This window comes from Talpa europaea (assembly GCF_964194135.1).
Source record: "Talpa europaea genome assembly, chromosome: 4".
Lineage (NCBI taxonomy): Eukaryota > Metazoa > Chordata > Mammalia > Eulipotyphla > Talpidae > Talpa > Talpa europaea.
In genome coordinates, this window is record NC_140070.1 from 33412171 (window position 1) to 33430091 (window position 17921).

The 17921-nt window shown below is 39.4% G+C and overlaps 2 protein-coding genes across 2 annotated transcripts in view; one reads left to right on the forward strand and one right to left on the reverse strand.

The window, feature by feature from the left end:
* Window positions 1-11742, reverse strand: part of ADAM9 (ADAM metallopeptidase domain 9) — a gene marked incomplete at its 5' end in the record, with an annotated part of 83744 nt that extends 72002 nt beyond the window's left edge. The window contains one exon of the mRNA XM_084231616.1: window positions 11646-11742. Coding sequence (XP_084087742.1) covers window positions 11646-11742 — 97 coding nt within the window. The remainder of the gene's footprint in view (window positions 1-11645) is intronic.
* Window positions 11743-12325: 583 nt separating this feature from the next.
* Window positions 12326-17822, forward strand: TM2D2 (TM2 domain containing 2; the record flags this gene model as incomplete). The annotated part of the gene is made up of 4 exons (XM_084231693.1): window positions 12326-12580; window positions 13374-13461; window positions 16251-16366; window positions 17609-17822. The coding sequence occupies exons 1-4, from the start codon at window positions 12354-12356 to the stop codon at window positions 17820-17822; spliced, it is 645 nt and encodes a 214-aa protein (XP_084087819.1). The 5' UTR covers window positions 12326-12353.
* Window positions 17823-17921: the final 99 nt, after the last annotated feature.

Genomic DNA, 17921 nt, shown 5'->3' on the forward strand with positions numbered 1-17921 from the left:
ATAGCAGCACTATTTACATAGCTAAGCTTTGGAAACAACCCAAAAGCCCAAAAATAGATGACTGGATCAAGAAGATGTGGTACATATACACAATGGATATTATTCAGCAATCAAAAAAGATAAACTCAAGCAATTTGCCGCAACATGGATGGAGCTGGAAGGGATCATGCTCAGTGAAATAAGTCAGAAAGAAAAAGAAAAATACCAGATGGTCTCACTCATAGCTGGAATCTAGAAAACCTAAATAAGGGACCAGGGAAAAGAATAACTATAATAAAGAAAAAATCAAAATCAACAAGCAACTATAAACCAGAGACACACTATGAGGGTGGTGGGGAGGGGAGGGATTGGGGTTAAAATAAGGTAGGTGCAATTGTATGGGGAATATAAAAAAAAAAAATCTTAAAAAAAAAATTTCCCAGATGCCCTATGGGGCAAAACTGCTCTGAGTTAAAAACCACTGGTATGAAAAAATTCAGTTCAAAGCAAAAATTTAAAATATTAATTCAACCAACTCTATGGGGGATATAGAGGCTTATATTTGAATTTGGCAGACCAAGTGCACAATCAAATATCATATAACTAGAAAATATGGGGAAGAGATTAAAGTAAGAGTTGAAACATGACATTTAGAGTCTTCAATTTAGTAAAAAAAAAAAAAAAAAAAAAAAAAAAAAGACAGGAAAAGGTGTTAGTTTCACATCTTTCTTCCTGACCTTTGATCTTCTACTACACTGGGTTTTAAAGAAAGTAAGTCTGTTTTATAATGGTAACTCTACTAGAGAGAAATAAATTAAAAGAATTCCACCTAATTGCAAAGCAAACAAATGTGAACTCTCAGTCAGGGGCGTTTCTTTTTTCCTTCCTGACTATTATGTAAGCAAACAGACTTTAAGTACTTGCACTATACGAAATAATACATGTTAAATAAAATAATTCTGTTGTCTAAATGGTTTCTTAAAGAAAATTGCTGTAATTTGATCCATAAGCACAGTTATTTTGAGTCTCATATTTCCATTCCATTCACAAGGTCAATCTCAAACATATATATTAATAATATCTTCAAGCATACTTAAAAATTCGACTGCTATGTCCTATGGCTTCATACTTTTTTAATGTTGTAATTTTTATTTTATAATTACCCACCTTTAGATTTAAAAATAAGTAGGACTTTTGCTGTCATTTGTAAGTGTCCCTTTTGGAAAAACACAAACCATTTAAGATTTACTGCCCTAGAAAATACAAGATCCTCTACAAGGAATTTAAGACAAAGGATAGTATCTTACCATGTATTTCCTGTAGTAGTTTTATTAGTATTTAAGATATATGTGTTCATTCCATGAAACTACACAGTTTTCAAGACAAAGAAAGAATGTAGACAGTAGCTAGAGGAAAAATGCAGAGAACCTATAAATATATTGCCATCAGGCTTGCATCTGACTTCTCTGAGGAAACCCTACAATCCAGGAGAGAATGGAATATATATTCAAAATAGTTAAATTTAGAAACCAAGAAAGAATGCAATATACAGCAAGACTCTCCTTCAGCTACAAGGAAGAAATAAAAGCCTTTATTTTATAGAAATAAAGAAGCTGAAGGATTTTGCAAATATGAAACTACCCTTATAAAAAATGTTGAGTGGAACTCTCCTATCTAAATCAAAGAGAAAAAAATCCTCAAGAAATTGAAGAGGGCCTCCCCTGGTGGCGCAGGCAGTTGAGCACAGCGCTGTGAAGCTACCACAGCCTCTGCAGTGTGAGTTTGATCCCAGTCCACCTGCGAGAGTCCCACATGTTGAAGCAGACCTCTCCTGTCTCACCCGCTGCTCCCCTCAGCAGTGTTTTTCACCAGTCTACCTGTTCTGCTCCCCACTCTGCCTCTGGTGAATCCTCTCACCCTCCTGCACCTCTGGCCTGTACCCCAGCTATTGTATAAATAAAAAAAAAAAAAAGAAGAACTTGAAGGAAATAACCAGAAAACAGGAAATAAGTGGGAGTGGCAAATCTTCATAAATCAATAATCACCTTAAATGTAAATAGACTGAGCTTAGCAATCAAAAGGCACAGACTGGCTAGTTGGGTCAGGCAAACAAAACCAACTTTACGCAGTCTCCAGGAAACCTATCTGATCTCCAAAAATAAACATGGGCTCAAAGTAAATGGTTGGAAAACAATCCTAGAAACAAATGGGACCCCCAAAAAATGCAGGGGCAGTCATACTTAGATGAGATAAAATGAGATGAGATAAAATATATTTCCAGCTAGAAAAGATAATACGAGACAGAGGTGGACATTATACAATGATTAAAGGATCAATACATCAAGAATGCAAATCACTCATCAATATTTATAGCAAATATATAAGGCAACTATTAACAAATCTGAAAACAGACACTGGTAAAACATAATAGTAGTAGAGGACTTCAACACCCCACTCTCATCAATGTACAGATCAACAGAAAATCAGCAAGAAACCAACAGCCTTAAAAAGAAATTAAACCATATGGAATTAATAGATTAATAGGGAACTTCACCCTAAAAAAACTGAGCACACATTCTTTTCATATGCACATGGAACATATTCTAGGATAGACCACAAGTTTGATCACAAAACAACTATCAATAAAGTCATAAAGACTGAAATCATATCAAGTATCTTCTCTAATCACAATGGTATTAAACTAGAAAGCAATCACAAAAAGAAAGTAGGAAAAAGTTCTAATATGTGAGACTCAGCAACATACTACCAAATGACTATTCGTTTAATGAGAAAAATTTAAAAGTTTTAAAATACCTGGAGAAAAATGAAAATGAACACATAAGCTACCAGAACTAATGTGAGGCAGCAAAATCAATACTAAGAGAAAAGCATATAACAAAACAAGTCCACATCAAGAAATGAGAAAGAGTTCAAATAAATAACCAAAAGCTAGTTTTGGGGGGAAAAATTAAATAAACAAGCTTCTAGATAGGCTCACAAATTTTTAAAAAGGGGGAAAACTCTAATAAATAAAATCAGAAATAGAGGAGGAGAAATTACAACATTCATTTCAGAATATAGATTCATAAGAGTCAACTATGAATTTCTATATGCCAATAAATTGAATAACCTAGAAAAAAATAGGCAGATTCTAAAAAGCATACAACCTTCTGAGACTAAATGAGAAGGAAACAGAAAACCTAAACAGAACAATTACAAGTGAGGAAATTGAAAGAGTAATCAAAAGTCTCCCAAAAAGCAATAACCCATAATTGATTGTTTCACTAGTGAATTATATCGAAACTTTAAGACAAATTAAAACCTACTCTTCTCAAATTCTTACAAAAAAATTAGGAAAAGGGAATCTTCCAAACACATTTTATGAGGACAACATTAGTCTGATACCAAAAGTGAACAAGGACATCAAAAAGCAAAATTACAAACCAATATCACTGATGAACATAGATGCAAAAATCCTCAACAAAATATTAGCAAACTGAATTGAATATTAGCAAACTGTTATTGAACATTAGCAAATTCAATAACAGTTTAAAAGGATTGTATATCATGATTCAGTTGGATGTATTCCAGAAAAGCAAGAATAGTTCAACATCTGAAAATCAACCAATGCAATCACCATACCAACAAAAGCTAAAAATCCTATGAGCTGCTCAGTAAATGCAGAGAAGCCATTTGACAAGATTCATTACCCTTTTATGATAAAAACCATCAAAAACGGAAATAGAAGGAACATACCTCAACATAATAAAGACCATATATGATAAATCCAAAGTTAGCATATTCAGTGGTGAAAACTAAAAGTTTTTCCTCTAAGATCAACCCAATTTCACCACTACTATTCAACAGTATTAGAAACTGTCATTAGAGTAATTAGGCAAGAGGACGATAAAAAGGAATCCAAATTGGGAAAGAAGATGTAAAATTCACTATTTGAATATGACATTTTATATATGTATTATATATATATATGAAAACCCCAAAAGTCTCCACTAAAAAGCTATTAGAAACAATAAACCACTACAGTACAAGCAAAAATCATTTGCATATCATATGCAAACAACAAACTAGAAGAGAAAAAAGTCAAGAAAACAATCCTATTTACTATCATATCAAAAAGAATTAAATGCCTAGGAATAAACTTAGCAAAGGAATTGAAGAACTCGTACAATGAAAACTATAGACATTGTTACCAGAAATAGAAAAAGACACAGAAAAGGAAAGCTATTCCCTGCTCATGGATCAGAAGAATTAATATTGTTAAAATGCTCATCTTACCCAAAACAACAGATAGATTCAATGCAATCCCTAGCAAAGATTCAATGGTATTATTCAAAGAAATGGAACAAACATAACTGAAATGTATATGGAACCACAAAAGACCTTAATAGCAAAAAAAATCCTAACCAAAAAAAAAAAGGTATCATACTCCCAGGCTGCAAACTATATTACAAAGTTATAACAATCGAAACAATATGATATTGAAGAAAAATAGACACACAGACCAACAGAATAGAATTGAGAGCCCAGAAATAACCCACACTTACATGGCACAATCTATGCCAAAGGACCAAGAGTATTCTCTAGAGAAAGGAAGATCTCATAACAAATGGTTTTGGTGAAACTGGATAGCTACATGCAAAAGAATGAAACTATACTTCTCTCTCACATTATATAAAAAGAATGCTTAAATAGATTAAAAACTTGGATATAGAACCTGAAATCATAAAATAATTAAGAAAAAAACAGAGACAAAATACTCTATGACATTGGTTTCAGGTATGTCTTTGGGGACTCCACTTCAACAGGAAGGGAAACAAAAGCAAAAATAAACAAATGGCAGTACATCAAACTAAAAAGCTTCTGCACAGCCAAAGAAACTAGCATAAAACAAAAAGATACCCATGGAATGGGAGAAAATATTTGCACATCATACATTTGACAAGGGGTTACTATTCAAAATCTACAAAGAACGCATACAACTCAACAATAACCAAAAAAATAAAAATTTTTTAAAAAGCAGAATGAAATAGTCACTTCTCCATAGACTTCAGATGGCCAATAGGCACAAGAGAAATACTCATTATTTATCATCAGGGAAAGGAAATCAAAACCACAATGAGTTAACTATCTCACACCTGTGAGACTGGCCCATATCAAAAAGACCAGAAACAACAAATGTAGACAAGGATGTGGAGAAAAAGGAGCCCTCATACACTTTTGATGGAAATGTAGACTGGTCCAACACCTATTTGAAAGGATACTTACAGTCTTATGTTCAGAGCACTATTCACAATGGCCAATATGGAAACAACCTAAGGGTTAAACCACATATGAATGGATTAAGAAGATGTGGTATATATACACAATGGAATACTAGTCAGCTATAAAAAAAAAAAAATGAACTCTTGCCATTAACAGCAACATGAATGGAAATGGAGGGGGTTATGCTAATCGAAATAAGTCAGAAAGACACATATTGGATGGTTTCACTTACATGCAAGATATACAGAAATAAAACAAGAGTCAAACAAAATTGAACCCAAACCAAAACCTAGAAATCTGACTGTAAAACTGAGGCTGCCAGGGCACAGTTCAAGCATGCTTCATTTCTCCTTTGGTGTGGAAGGATAGCCATGTTGGGGAGAGTAACTACCATGAGGTCCAGTGATTTGTCCAAACCCCAGATGGGAGGTCTTTTAGCTAAGTGACCTTAATTTCATATTGCTGGAGCATTCATTGTATCCCTGGGGCTTGCAGCTTTCTGTAATTTGCTATGGTTGAACCAAGAAAGAAAGAATAGGCAGATTTCTATAGAAAATATGATTTCATGAAAGAGTTTGAGGAAATAAGGAAGGCTGGTACCTGATATTTCAGAGTGCATCCTTAGAACATAAATGACTTCTTTGGCTTGACTTCCACGGAAGTTTGTCACTGACTTGTGTTCCTGAACTATGAAACATGAATATTTGGGCCAAGGAAGAGTTTCTCTTGATAAATGAACAATAAATAAAGTGAGGGGAGAAGGAACTGAGGCTATCCAAAGGGAGGTGAAGGATAGAGGGAAAAGGGAGAAAGGAGGCAGAGCAATGGACTATGGTAGAAGACTAGGTACCCAGGTGGTGGATGTGGTGGGCAGCATACATCTGAAGAGTTGTGATCCTATACCTCTGAATCACACACAGTGTCATAAACCAGTGTTACCTTAAAAAATATATATGTGTTGAGTAAAGCACTTCTTCTGTTCTTTATAGTTATACATACAAAGATTTCATAATTGTCATTATCATGTAGAATCTAAAGGAAGTTTTATCTTTTATGCTTAACATCTTTTATACCTAGTCTCCATGAATCCAGATGACTCACACATTTGTCATTTTAGTGGCAGTGCTGCCACTGCCACTAAAATGGTGGGATTGCAAAGGACACAGAAACATCAATTCCAAAGAACACCTGCACCCCTATGTTTATAGCAGCACTGTTTACAATAGCTAAGCTTTGGAAACAACCCAAATGCCCAAAAATAGATGACTGGATCAAGAAGATGTGGTACATATATACCATGGAATATTACTCAGCATTCAAAAAAGATAAACACATGCAATTTGCAGCAACATGGATGGCGCTGGAAGGGATCATGCTCAGCGAAATAAGCCAAAAAGAAAAAGAAAAATACCGGATGGTCTCACTCATAGCAGGAATCTAGAAAACTTAAATAAGGGACCAGGAAAATGAATAACTATAAGAAAGTGAAAATCAAAATCAACAAAAAACTATGAACCAGAGACACTTTTAGGGGGGCGGGGGCGGGAGGGGAGGGATTGGGGTCAGAATGGGGGGGCTGCAATTGTATGGGGAATATAACAATAAAATTTATTAAAAAAAAAAAATAAAATAAAATAAAATAAAATGGTGGGATTGGTGGTTCTGCCCAGGGTACAGTCACAACAGGATGCTAATGTGCCAAAGAAGCTTCTCTGGTGCAGGCTCTCCAGGAATCTAATTGCATGAGAGTTGTAAGGAGCCTAATGGGAAGCAGAGAAAAACCATCCTAAAATGAAATAAACCATGAAACCATGAAAATTCTCATTAAAAGAACAAATATATCATAGGGAAAGAGGCATTTTTCCATGGTAAGAATGGGTTCTGGGGCCTCCCCGGTGGCGCAGCAGTTGAGCGCTGGGTTGCGAAGCTGCCCATGGCCTCTGTGGCACCAGTTTGATCCCGGGCTGCTCCCCGGCCACTGGAGGAGGTCCCGCGTGGCGCGCGGACCTCTCCTGCTGCCCACTGCTCCCCTCAGCAGTGTACTTCGGTCCTTCTGCCTGCTCTGCTCCCTGCTCTGGCTCCGGTGGATTCTCTCACCCTCCCGCGCTTCTGACTGTACCCAGTGCTTGTATAAACAAAACAAACAAATAAATAAAAATCATAAAAAAAAAAAAGAAAAAAAAAGAATGGGTTCTGTCCTAAAGTAGGACACATTGTTTGGAGGTGATACCATCATTACCTGTTAAAAGTTGAAATATTCTCATTCTTATATTAAGGTAAATATAAACAAAAATAATGCTTATTTTAAAACTGACCATATTAAGTAAATTTATCAGGCTCCCTGATTCATTCTTAAAAGACATGATTTAAGCAGTATTCTGAACATGATCACTTTGGAAAATTTTGACTAAAATAACACTGTCACAGAATAAAAACTTTGCTAATCTCTCAAAACACAAACAAGATTATTATACAATTCAAAGTACAATTCAACATTAGTTAGGTCCGAGTCAGACCTATTTCAAAGTTAGTAAGAGATTAGTTACTGAAATACCACGAGGTCCAGATTTTACCGATGAGACAGCCAGTCAACACTGACTGAAAGGATGGCATAACTCCAGGACTGTGGTATACACCAGGTATCATAGAGATGAAAGAAGTATCACGAGGATATGTCAGATATTTAAGCTTATAGAAATGCCAAGAAAAAGTTTCCAGTTACTTAGAGCTTACTTCTTTTAGGGAATTTATAATAAGTCAAGACATTTAACAAAGAACAAATATAAAGTCAGTTTTGGCAAGGTAAAATTTAAAGTGCTTTTTTTTTAAAAAAAAAAAGATTTACTTATTTATTTATACAAGCACTGGGTACAGCTGGAAGCACGGGAGGGTGAGAGAATTCACCAGAGGCAGACAGAGGACACTGCTGAGGGGAGCAGCGGGCATGGCAGGAGAGGCCTGTGCTCCATGTGGGACCCTCTCCGGTTGCGGGGATTGAACTGGCGCTGCAGAGGCTGTGGGCAGCTTTGCAGCCCAGTGTTCAACCGCTGAGCCACCGGAGATGCCCTAAAGTGCTTTTTGAAAACTGTTTCTGGAATCCAGAAACTTGTTTTGTACATATTTTTATCATAAATACTTTATTTCCCACTTAATTATTTAAAAGCAATTATCCTTAAATTTAAAAGATTTACAAGTCCCTATATAGCACAAACACAAACACACCAAATTCAAATGATTGACTGACACCTAAAAACAAAACTAGTATGGGTCTAACTTCACTTTACAATGATTTACCAAGCGTAAACTTTAAAACTCATGCTGTTTAGAATGCTAGTCTTTTTTATTAGTAATAAATCCTAGGTCTATACATCATAATTAGTACCTTAAAGGGGAAAGTTGTAGGTGGTTTAATATCCAATACCCCTTGTTATTTTTCACAATACAAAGTTACCTTTGTCAGTCCCCATTTGAAAAAAAAAAAGTTTATTGTGTGTTATTTGGGATTTGTACTGCTTTCCTTGTTGACACAATGTTGTAAATGGTAATGAAAATTCTACCAAAATCTATTGGCCTAATGTAACTGATGTATGCATAGTACTATGTCCCGAAATTCCTCTTTGACCAGCAGAAAATGTTTCAGTGCATGGCTCAAACATCCTTCCTGTATTGCAAAACTTTATTCAGAAAATTCCCAAAGGAAATGAGTTGACTCACTTCACACTATAACAAAAGTCTAAATGATCTCACCCAGTCTCTAGCCTCTCCTTCCTCTATTCTGTCCTCAAGCATATTGCCAGTTATTTTAACCGAAAACCTGGTTGTTGTCACACTCCTACTTTAAAAACCTTTAATGCCATGCTTTCCTATGGGCTAAAGTCCAAACCCCTTATCACAGTGAGACACAGGGCAAGCTAGAAATTAGGCAGTTTTAGGGACAGTGCAGGAGGGGACCTCTGAAGAATTCAGGGAGGCTTCAGAGATAAGGACAACCAAGGGAATGTAACCAATTCCACTAGGAAAAACAAACATCTCAGAACCAAGGACAATATTGTTAACGATGGTAACCTGGTTTCCTTCAGGTGGTAAAGGGAGGCAGAGATTGGAGAAATGGAGAATGGTTTAATTTATGGACACATTAGAAGGGCAGCTGTTTAACTTCAATGCAGGGATGCCCATCCAGAAGACTGGGCCATAAAGATAAAGATGCAACAAATGGGGAAAGAGAAAGCTGTTAGATAAGGAATGTGAAGATGCCCCACTCAGTAGCAAATTAAGTGAGACAGCTGAGACTAATCAATCACAAAAAGACTGGTGGAGTTTTAGAATAATGAGGGAAATAAGGTATATATTCCCTGAGACACAACTCCACTTTGGCTTCCTTGCCTCTCCCAGGCCTGGTTCCCTGGCGTGGGAATCCCACTTTATTTCTGCTCTTTTTCTTCTCAATAAACTTTTTCTTTCTCTAAACAAACCTGCCTCTTCTCGCTTGCTTGCCTGAGCATCTGCGAAGTTCCTGCTGAGGCTTCGTGAGACACCAACCGGTGGGGGTCTTGTGGCTGGGGCTCTGCGCTGCCCTGCAGCCTGGGATCCGTTCCTGGCTGGGAGACTAGGCCTGACAATTCCGGTATCAACAGAATAGAAAGCTTTTCCTAACTGGTACCAACCTGCCTTAGTTTTTTCTTTGCTTGTCTTTCATAAAAAATCCCTGGAAACATTACCATCATTCCCCAACAAGCCATGTTCTTTCAGCCCTCCATACTCTTGCAAAAACTCTTTCTTTTGATGAGAATGCTCTCCTGTCCCTTCACTTGAACATTCGTCAGTATACATCAGTTCAAATAATCCCTTCATAAAACCAACATCTCTCAAGTAGACTTAACATATTTGGTCACCCTTTATCCCTCTACAAGCATGAAGAAAGGTGTGTACAGTAATTTGATAAATGTTGATTAAATTATGAAAGCATACACATGCTTAAATGAGGGACTGACCATAAACTGTTAAAGCTACAGTTAAAAAACTTAAGGATATTCCATTCATCTATATGAAGGTATGCAATAATACATAAATACTAAAAATAGTCAAATATATTTGCAAACACAGATCATGAATTACTGAAACCCCAAATATATAATCTATTTCACTTAAAATATTAGTCAAACGCTAATCATTTAGAATATCAGACAAAAACAGTCTTAACTAGAAAAGATTGGTAGCTTCCTATTCAATAAAGTTTCAGTATTTAGAACTTCAAAACTCCCACAATGGGGAAAATTTACTTAATTGTAAAAAAGCATAAGCAAAAGATTAAAAATGTAATTAGTTTCCTGAAGGTCAGCAGTCCTGCACTGAAATCTTCAGTCATCACCTTTGAACAACGCTGAAGGCAAGGATTTAGATTTAAAAAAAAAACAAAAGTAAACCATTCTCCATCGTACTCTACTACTGATGGAGAAAATACAACCATGCAAACAATATTTTAATACGAGTCAAAATAAATAAAGTTGTTTCCAGAAAGAGGCCAGAGTGTTGGAGATTTGTATCCACTATGTTTAGGCATCTCCAATACAAATACCTTACATACTCAAAGGTGGTGTCACCATTCGAAAGGAATTTCACATAAATGACTTAATTCTTAGGATAAATCCTCTGAGTAATCAGAGCAGGGATTCTTTGGCCGGATATAAGACTAATTAGTAGCCCAGTAAAAATGCAGATAAAAGATTGGCTATAGAAATGTAGCACTTTGTTTCCAAAAAGAAGTATTCTTACTACCACAGAATGGTCCAATAAAACTGAACCTCCTACCCATTCCATCGCTAAATTTAGCTTTGTGGACGTACCGATTACCGTGATAATAAACAAAATATATTTTTACATATATGTGTCAAATAATGATGACCTGAACAAAAGTTCCATCTCCCAGTCTCTCTTTGCAAGGGACATTAACTCTACAGAAGCAAAATCAAGCTCAATTTCTCAAAGCAATTTCAACAGGCACACAGGGAGCTCAGCGCGCACCGGGTCTCCGGGGCTCTCAGCAGATTCCCCGAGGTCAGTCAGTCAGACCCAGAGCAGACCCGGGAGAGTCTGGGGGACCCAGCTTTGCGCGAGATGGGGGTAGGGCGCGCCGCAAAAGGCTCTGCCGAGCAGGAGACAGGAACAGGAACCAGACAAGAGAACAGTGCCAAGAGGGTTTGGGGCGCCAGATCCCGAGCCTCAAGTCTGAACACTGTCCACACTCCGCTGGAGTGGCTCCTCCTCCCAATCCCAAATCCAGTCCCCAGGGCAGGCCTCCCCACTCCCAGTCACCACCGGTTAACTCCGAGCGTCCCAGTTCTAGAAAACCCCAATCCCAAGGGACCCCAGGGGTGGACACCCACCTGGCGGCACCCCACCGAGGACTGGGCCGACAAAGCCCAACACCAGCAGCCACTGGAGGCGGAGAGTCCCAAAGGGCGAGCCCGCGCCCGATCTCATCTCCGCGGATTCCGCAGGTTCCCCTCAGCACTCGCTCACTTCTGCCTCCGCCTGCTCCATCACTCCCCAGCCCTGCCGGGGCCTCCGCGCTGGCCCGGGTGCGCGCTCCCGGGGACGAACACGCGCTCGGCTCTGACGCAACTCGGCTGAGTCCGAGCTCACCCCGACATCGCGCTCGGGTAAAATCGCGCTGACGTAGGGAAAAACTCAGTCCCTGGCGGGAGAACTGGCTTTCTGTCTCGGACTCTAAAACCCTCCCTAAGTCGGCCCCACCCATTCACTACCCGCCCCGCCCACTCTACACCCAAGCCCGCCCACTTGGGCAGGTGGGGGGGGGTCTTAGGAACCAAAAGGAGGATGCCCTGGGAGCAAAAGGAGGAGGAGCGCGAGGCCCGGAGGAGGAATAGAGAAGCACCAGGAAGGCGCAGACCCGCCCCCCTGCTTAGCCCTTTCGGATTGGCTGCAGGGAGATGGGCGGATCGCCGAGTTGCGCGCCCATTGGCTGTTTGGCTAAGGGGCTGCGCAGAGAGGTCCGGCCGGGCAGGGCTTGGGTCGGCGGCCCCGGCTGGGATTGTGGTCGAGGCCGGGTCTCCGCCACTGGGCCCGTGAGGATGGTGCTGGGTGGCTGCCCGGTGAGTTACTTACTTCTGTGCGGCCAGGCGGCTTTGCTACTGGGGAATCTACTTCTCCTGCACTGTGTCTCTCGGAGCCACTCGCACAACGCGACCGCAGAGCCCGAGCTCACATCCGCTGGCGCCGCCCATCCGGAGGGCTCCGCCGGCCCCCAGAGCTGGGAATATGGCGACCCCCATTCTCCAGTCATCCTTTGCTCTTACCTGTAAGCTACGCAGTGCTCGGGACGGGTGGAGATGGGGCTGGGATACAGGGATGTTGGGCGGCGGGAGAGGAAGTAGGCCACTTTTTTTTTTTTTTTCTTCAAACCCTCTCTAGCTAAGGACCTGGTAGTCAGGGCGCTGGAGGTAAAATATCATGACAGGTCTCTCATTCCTCTCAAATGTGCAGGGGAAAATCATGTGTGTCAGTGACAGATCCTTTGTGATCCCTAAAGAAAATAACTATGGGAGGAGTGACATTAGTAGCCTCCGAAAGAAGAGTACGAGATTGTGCCTTCCCGTTCCTGCTCCCTGTAACCATCGTAGATGATGGTAATAGAGTGAGGCACGAGTGGAGTTAATTACTCGTCCCTGCCTATGAGACACTCTCTATAAAAAAAAAAAAGTATTATTACCGTTGCAGAACCAAGTCATTTTTAACATCTCTTTTTAGTTAAATAAAAAACCGTTTGGGAAATAGAAAGAAAACTAGGAATCCTTTGGCTTTGATTTACCCACACAGCCTTATGACTGTTTGCCTAGGGGAGAGATGAAGCCATGGTAGAAGTAGAATCCATGTAGAAATAAGACCAGAAACATTCCTCTTCCATATTAGATAGGTCATTTAGATAGCTGTGGTTTTGTCTACTTGAAACTATCTCTTGTGTCAAGGAAGAGTCAGAATGAAATTAAATCCTAGAAGAATTCTGAAGAAATTGTCTTTTGCCAAGTTATAAACTTGTGAACCTCCCTTTGCAGACACTGTATAATGATTATGCTCTTACTGCTGATTTACAGACCTGATGAATTTATTGATTGTGACCCCCCAGTGGATCATGTTGGAAATACAACTGCATCCCAGGAACTTGGTTATGGTTGTCTCAAGGTGGGTTTTTTGATTCGTTCTCCCATAGAGAAAAAGCCTGACTAAATGCTGTTACAGAAAAGCATAAAGGATATGAAATTGTCTTTTTGTAAAATTCATTAAAATGATTATTAGTGGAGATTTCTAGCATGGCAAGGGTAGTGTCTGATCAAAATTTTTATTTTCCTTAGAAAGAAACCGTCTCTCTGCCAAAACTACCCAGGTGCAAAGACCAACCTGTTCTTGGTTCCTTTGGTAATTGCAATTGAGAGATGCTAAAATGGTCCCCCTCTCCTCCTTACTATCCTTCAAGTCATGTGCTTCCACCATGTTCTTAGGAAATAGGGTCATGTCTTTGTATGAGATTAAAGCATTCAAGAAGAAACCTTGGTAACAATGGCTTCTTGGGATGGAAAGAAGCCATTTAGTTCCATTAATAGTATTCTTAAACCTCTGTGCACATTTTCTACTCAGTCTCCCAAAAATCACTGAAGTTCATATACCTCCTTTCTACTGTGGACTCACCATTATTATATTATGCAATATAATTGCAGGTCAAGACACAGTCAGATGTAAGAAAACTATGGAGAAATATTCCTTGCATTAAGTCAGACACAGAGGAATAAACCTGAAAGTAATAAGACCCCCTCCCAAAAAAAAACCACCTTACTGCAGTCATGTTTAAAGAAATATTTTCAATACAATGAGTTTTGGTTATATGAATAATTAGTGAATAAAAGTTTGAGTTATCGTTGTATAGACAGCACTTAATTTTGCCCATATTAATTAAAAACTGAATTGATCCTGTCAAGGCACTCAGACTATCACTTCCCCCAGAAATCTTGGGGGACTGACAATACTCAGGCACCTGGGTCCCAAGGAAGGTTCAAGGAGTGAGTATCCTTTCTTCACACTCCCACTTAAAGAACAATTCAGTGAAAGTATTGCCGGAGTCCAGCTCCGACCGGGGCCAGGTTTCCGTAAGGACGAGACAGCGGTAGGCAAAGTGAAGGGATGAAGGGTGGGGGAATGAGGAGACACAGACACTTGATAGGGTGCAAGTATCTCCTACTAAGGATCTCAGCAGGCCTTTAGTTATACATCAGAAATTCTTTATATGCTCATTACATCATGCAATCATGTGATTTCACTTTTACATTGTTTCAGAACTTATTTTTGTTTATCAATCAGTGCCCAGCCCTTTCTTAATTTTCCCAGTATATGATTAACCTGGCTGCTTGGTTACATTAGCATGGCTACATATTTTCCTAGATAATGTATGTTATTCAGAAAATAGAAACAGGTGCTACACACAACGTGATTCAGGCAGTCAAGCTAGGTAACTAAAACAAAGCTAAGCAGGCATTGTAAAATTGAGGGCGGCTTTCTACTTTCTATATAGAACCAAAGTGTCCTGGTGCCTTGGGAACAGTATGTGGGGTGTTTCTCCCAGACCATTTCTCCTCCCGGGGTGCTTCAGGGCCTTCTCTGGTGAGGGACTTTTACCAGACTTGGTTCCATCAGTTCTATCAAGTGTGGCTTGTTAAAGAACTCAATGTTGGGCCTCCCCGGTGGCGCAGTGGTTGAGCGCTGGCTTGCAAAGCTGCCCGCAGCCTCTGTGGCGCCGGTTCAATCCCCGGCTGCTCCCCGGCCACTGGAGGAGGGTCCCACGTGGCGCGCAGACCTCTCCTGCCGCCCGCTGCTCCCCTCAGCAGTGTACTTCGGTCCTTCTGCCTGCTCTGCTCCCCGCTCTGGCTCTGGTGAATTCTCTCACCCTCCCGCGCTTCTGACTGTACCCAGTGCATGTATAAACAAACAAACAAGCAAAACAAATAAATAAATAAACATGCCTCTATAAAAAAAAAAAAAAAAAAAGAACTCAATGTTACTCATGGTAACTGAATTACAAATTGGAGGACATGGAGAATTATTGGAAACCATTTCATTATCAATCATGTTGAAAGGTACATTTCTCAAACTACTGAGGTGTGTATTACCGAAACTGGCATTGATGCCAACAGTCATTGTGTTTTTCTAAAGCTTACGGAAAATTTCCATGGTTTCAATAACTGGCACAAACAAATGAAAGGAAGTAGCAGGAGCCAGCTATGGAGCTTAATAACTTTTCAGAAATTTCCCCCATGCCCAGACTTTATCAGACAGCATGGGTAGCATGGCCTGCGCCAAAGTAGTAGTGAAGTACTTAACAAGATGCCAGTAGAGAATGTACAACCGTACTTTTCCCTGCTGGAATTCACTTACACAAAAGGTTAGAAGTCCTGTTCTGAAATTTTTTCCTGGATTTTAAATTTATATTATAGCTATACTACAGATAGCTGGAAATCAAACATTTATAATCTCAATAAAGAACTGAATCAAATGATCCTCTGAATTCTTGTCTAATTATGTTCATTTGTAATATATATAAGGCAGACCTGTAATACACACTGACTTTTTAAATACCTATTCCCAAATGCTCAGTAATGTGTTCTTTTACCTCTACAGGTAGGATAATTAAAGCATTGTGTCCATCTATTCTAAATAGCATTTAGTGAGAGAAACTATAAATTCTAATTATTTTACTACATTATTAAAGAAAGCAGTCATAAAGAAGATAATAAAAGAGTTTATTTAAAACAATGTACATTTAAGATAGACTGATTAAAAACACTTGAAATATGCCTTACATGTTTACCCAACTTTGTTAGAATAATTATTATCCTGAATTAGTTAATATAAAGATATATTTTGTGTTACTTGCTTTGGTGGGCTTTTGGTTTATTTGTTCCATTTTGGTGGTTGTTCCGCAGTTCGGTGGTCAGGCCTACAGTGACGTAGAACACACTTCAGTTCAGTGCCGGGCCCTAGATGGAATTGAATGTGCCAGTCCGAGGACCTTTTTACGTGAGAATAAACCTTGTATAAAGTAAGTGTCATTCTGGATGGATAACTGGTCCTTGGCGGGAGGTAGACCTATTTTCTTCGTCATATCTTGATATGACTTCTTTTACCTTAAGTGTGAAGGAGGCAGTATTTCTACTGTGCCTGATCCATGTACAGGGGCATTGTAGTTTTAGTAGAGGACAATGGACTTGAGACCAGAGGCCATAAATTCTAAATGTCTCTTTACCAATAATCTAAGTGCCTTTGGGTGCCCAGAATCTCTATTTCCTCAACTGTAAAATGAAGGACTTAGACCAGATGATCTAGCTCTAAAATTGCTATGAAAATACTCCTGTTATTTCTGTAATAAAGATTTTATTATGAAAAGTGTGGTCTCTCTCCTTGAAAATCAGTTTATCTTAAAGTTAGAATTAGGACCATTGCTATAAATTCTGTCAGAGAGCACAGAATTTTTTTAAAGATTTATTTATTATGCACACAAGAACTGGGATACAGGCCAGAGATACAGGGGCTGAGAGGATTCACCAGAGACAGAGTAGGGAACAGAACAGGCAGACTAACTGAAATACACTGCTGAGGGGAGCAGCGGGTAAGTTAGGAGAGGTCTGCTGCGCCATGTGGGTAGCTCCCTGGCCGGCCAGGGATCGAACCCGTGCTGCAGAGGTTGTGGACAGCTTCATAGTGCTGTGCTTAACCCCTTGTGCCACCAGGGAGGCCCCAGATAGCACAGAATTTACTGATACACCATTTACTAATGTAAAGTCTGTGACTATCTTCAGTGGTGACATTAGAACAACTGCAGTTGTCATCAGAGTATATGAGAGAAGTTCCCATTTTCATTTGCCACAGAGATCAGTGTACATTTAAGGAAAGACATTTAGTTAAAGAAGTACATAAGAACTACATTCTCAGGAAAGGAGCCTGGAGTGGGGGAAGGTGAAGAGTCAACTCCATTACCACCAAACGCCTATTGTGCAAAAGTGTTTGTTAATTCATTGCCCATTCCAGCTCAACATTTGTTTGGGAAAACTTTCAGAGTAACAAGACACTGGAAATAAAAGGAATATTCTTATAGGTCCTCTGTATTTCAGCAAGCACTCTTTTGAGACCCTCAAACAACTAAAGATTTTTTTTTTTGTGGAGGGATAAGGGAACAAGAGGCATATCGGGGCTACTACCATCTTTTCACTTAGGTTAAATTCATTAATCATGAAGTGTTTAATTTTCATGCGTAAGCATCTTCCTTTTAATTCCTTTTGTCTAGGTATACCGGACACTACTTCATAACCACTTTACTCTACTCTTTCTTCCTGGGATGTTTTGGAGTGGATCGTTTCTGTCTGGGACACACTGGCACAGCAGTAGGGAAACTGTTGACGCTTGGAGGACTTGGGATTTGGTGGTTTGTTGACCTTATTTTGCTAATTACTGGAGGGCTAATGCCAAGTGATGGCAGCAATTGGTGCACTGTTTACTAAAAAGAGTTGCTATTACAACCCAGAGAGACAAGTCTTCTGAATTCATCTTTACATGCTCAGAACTGTTCCTTGATATCAGATCTAATCAGGTCTTTCCCT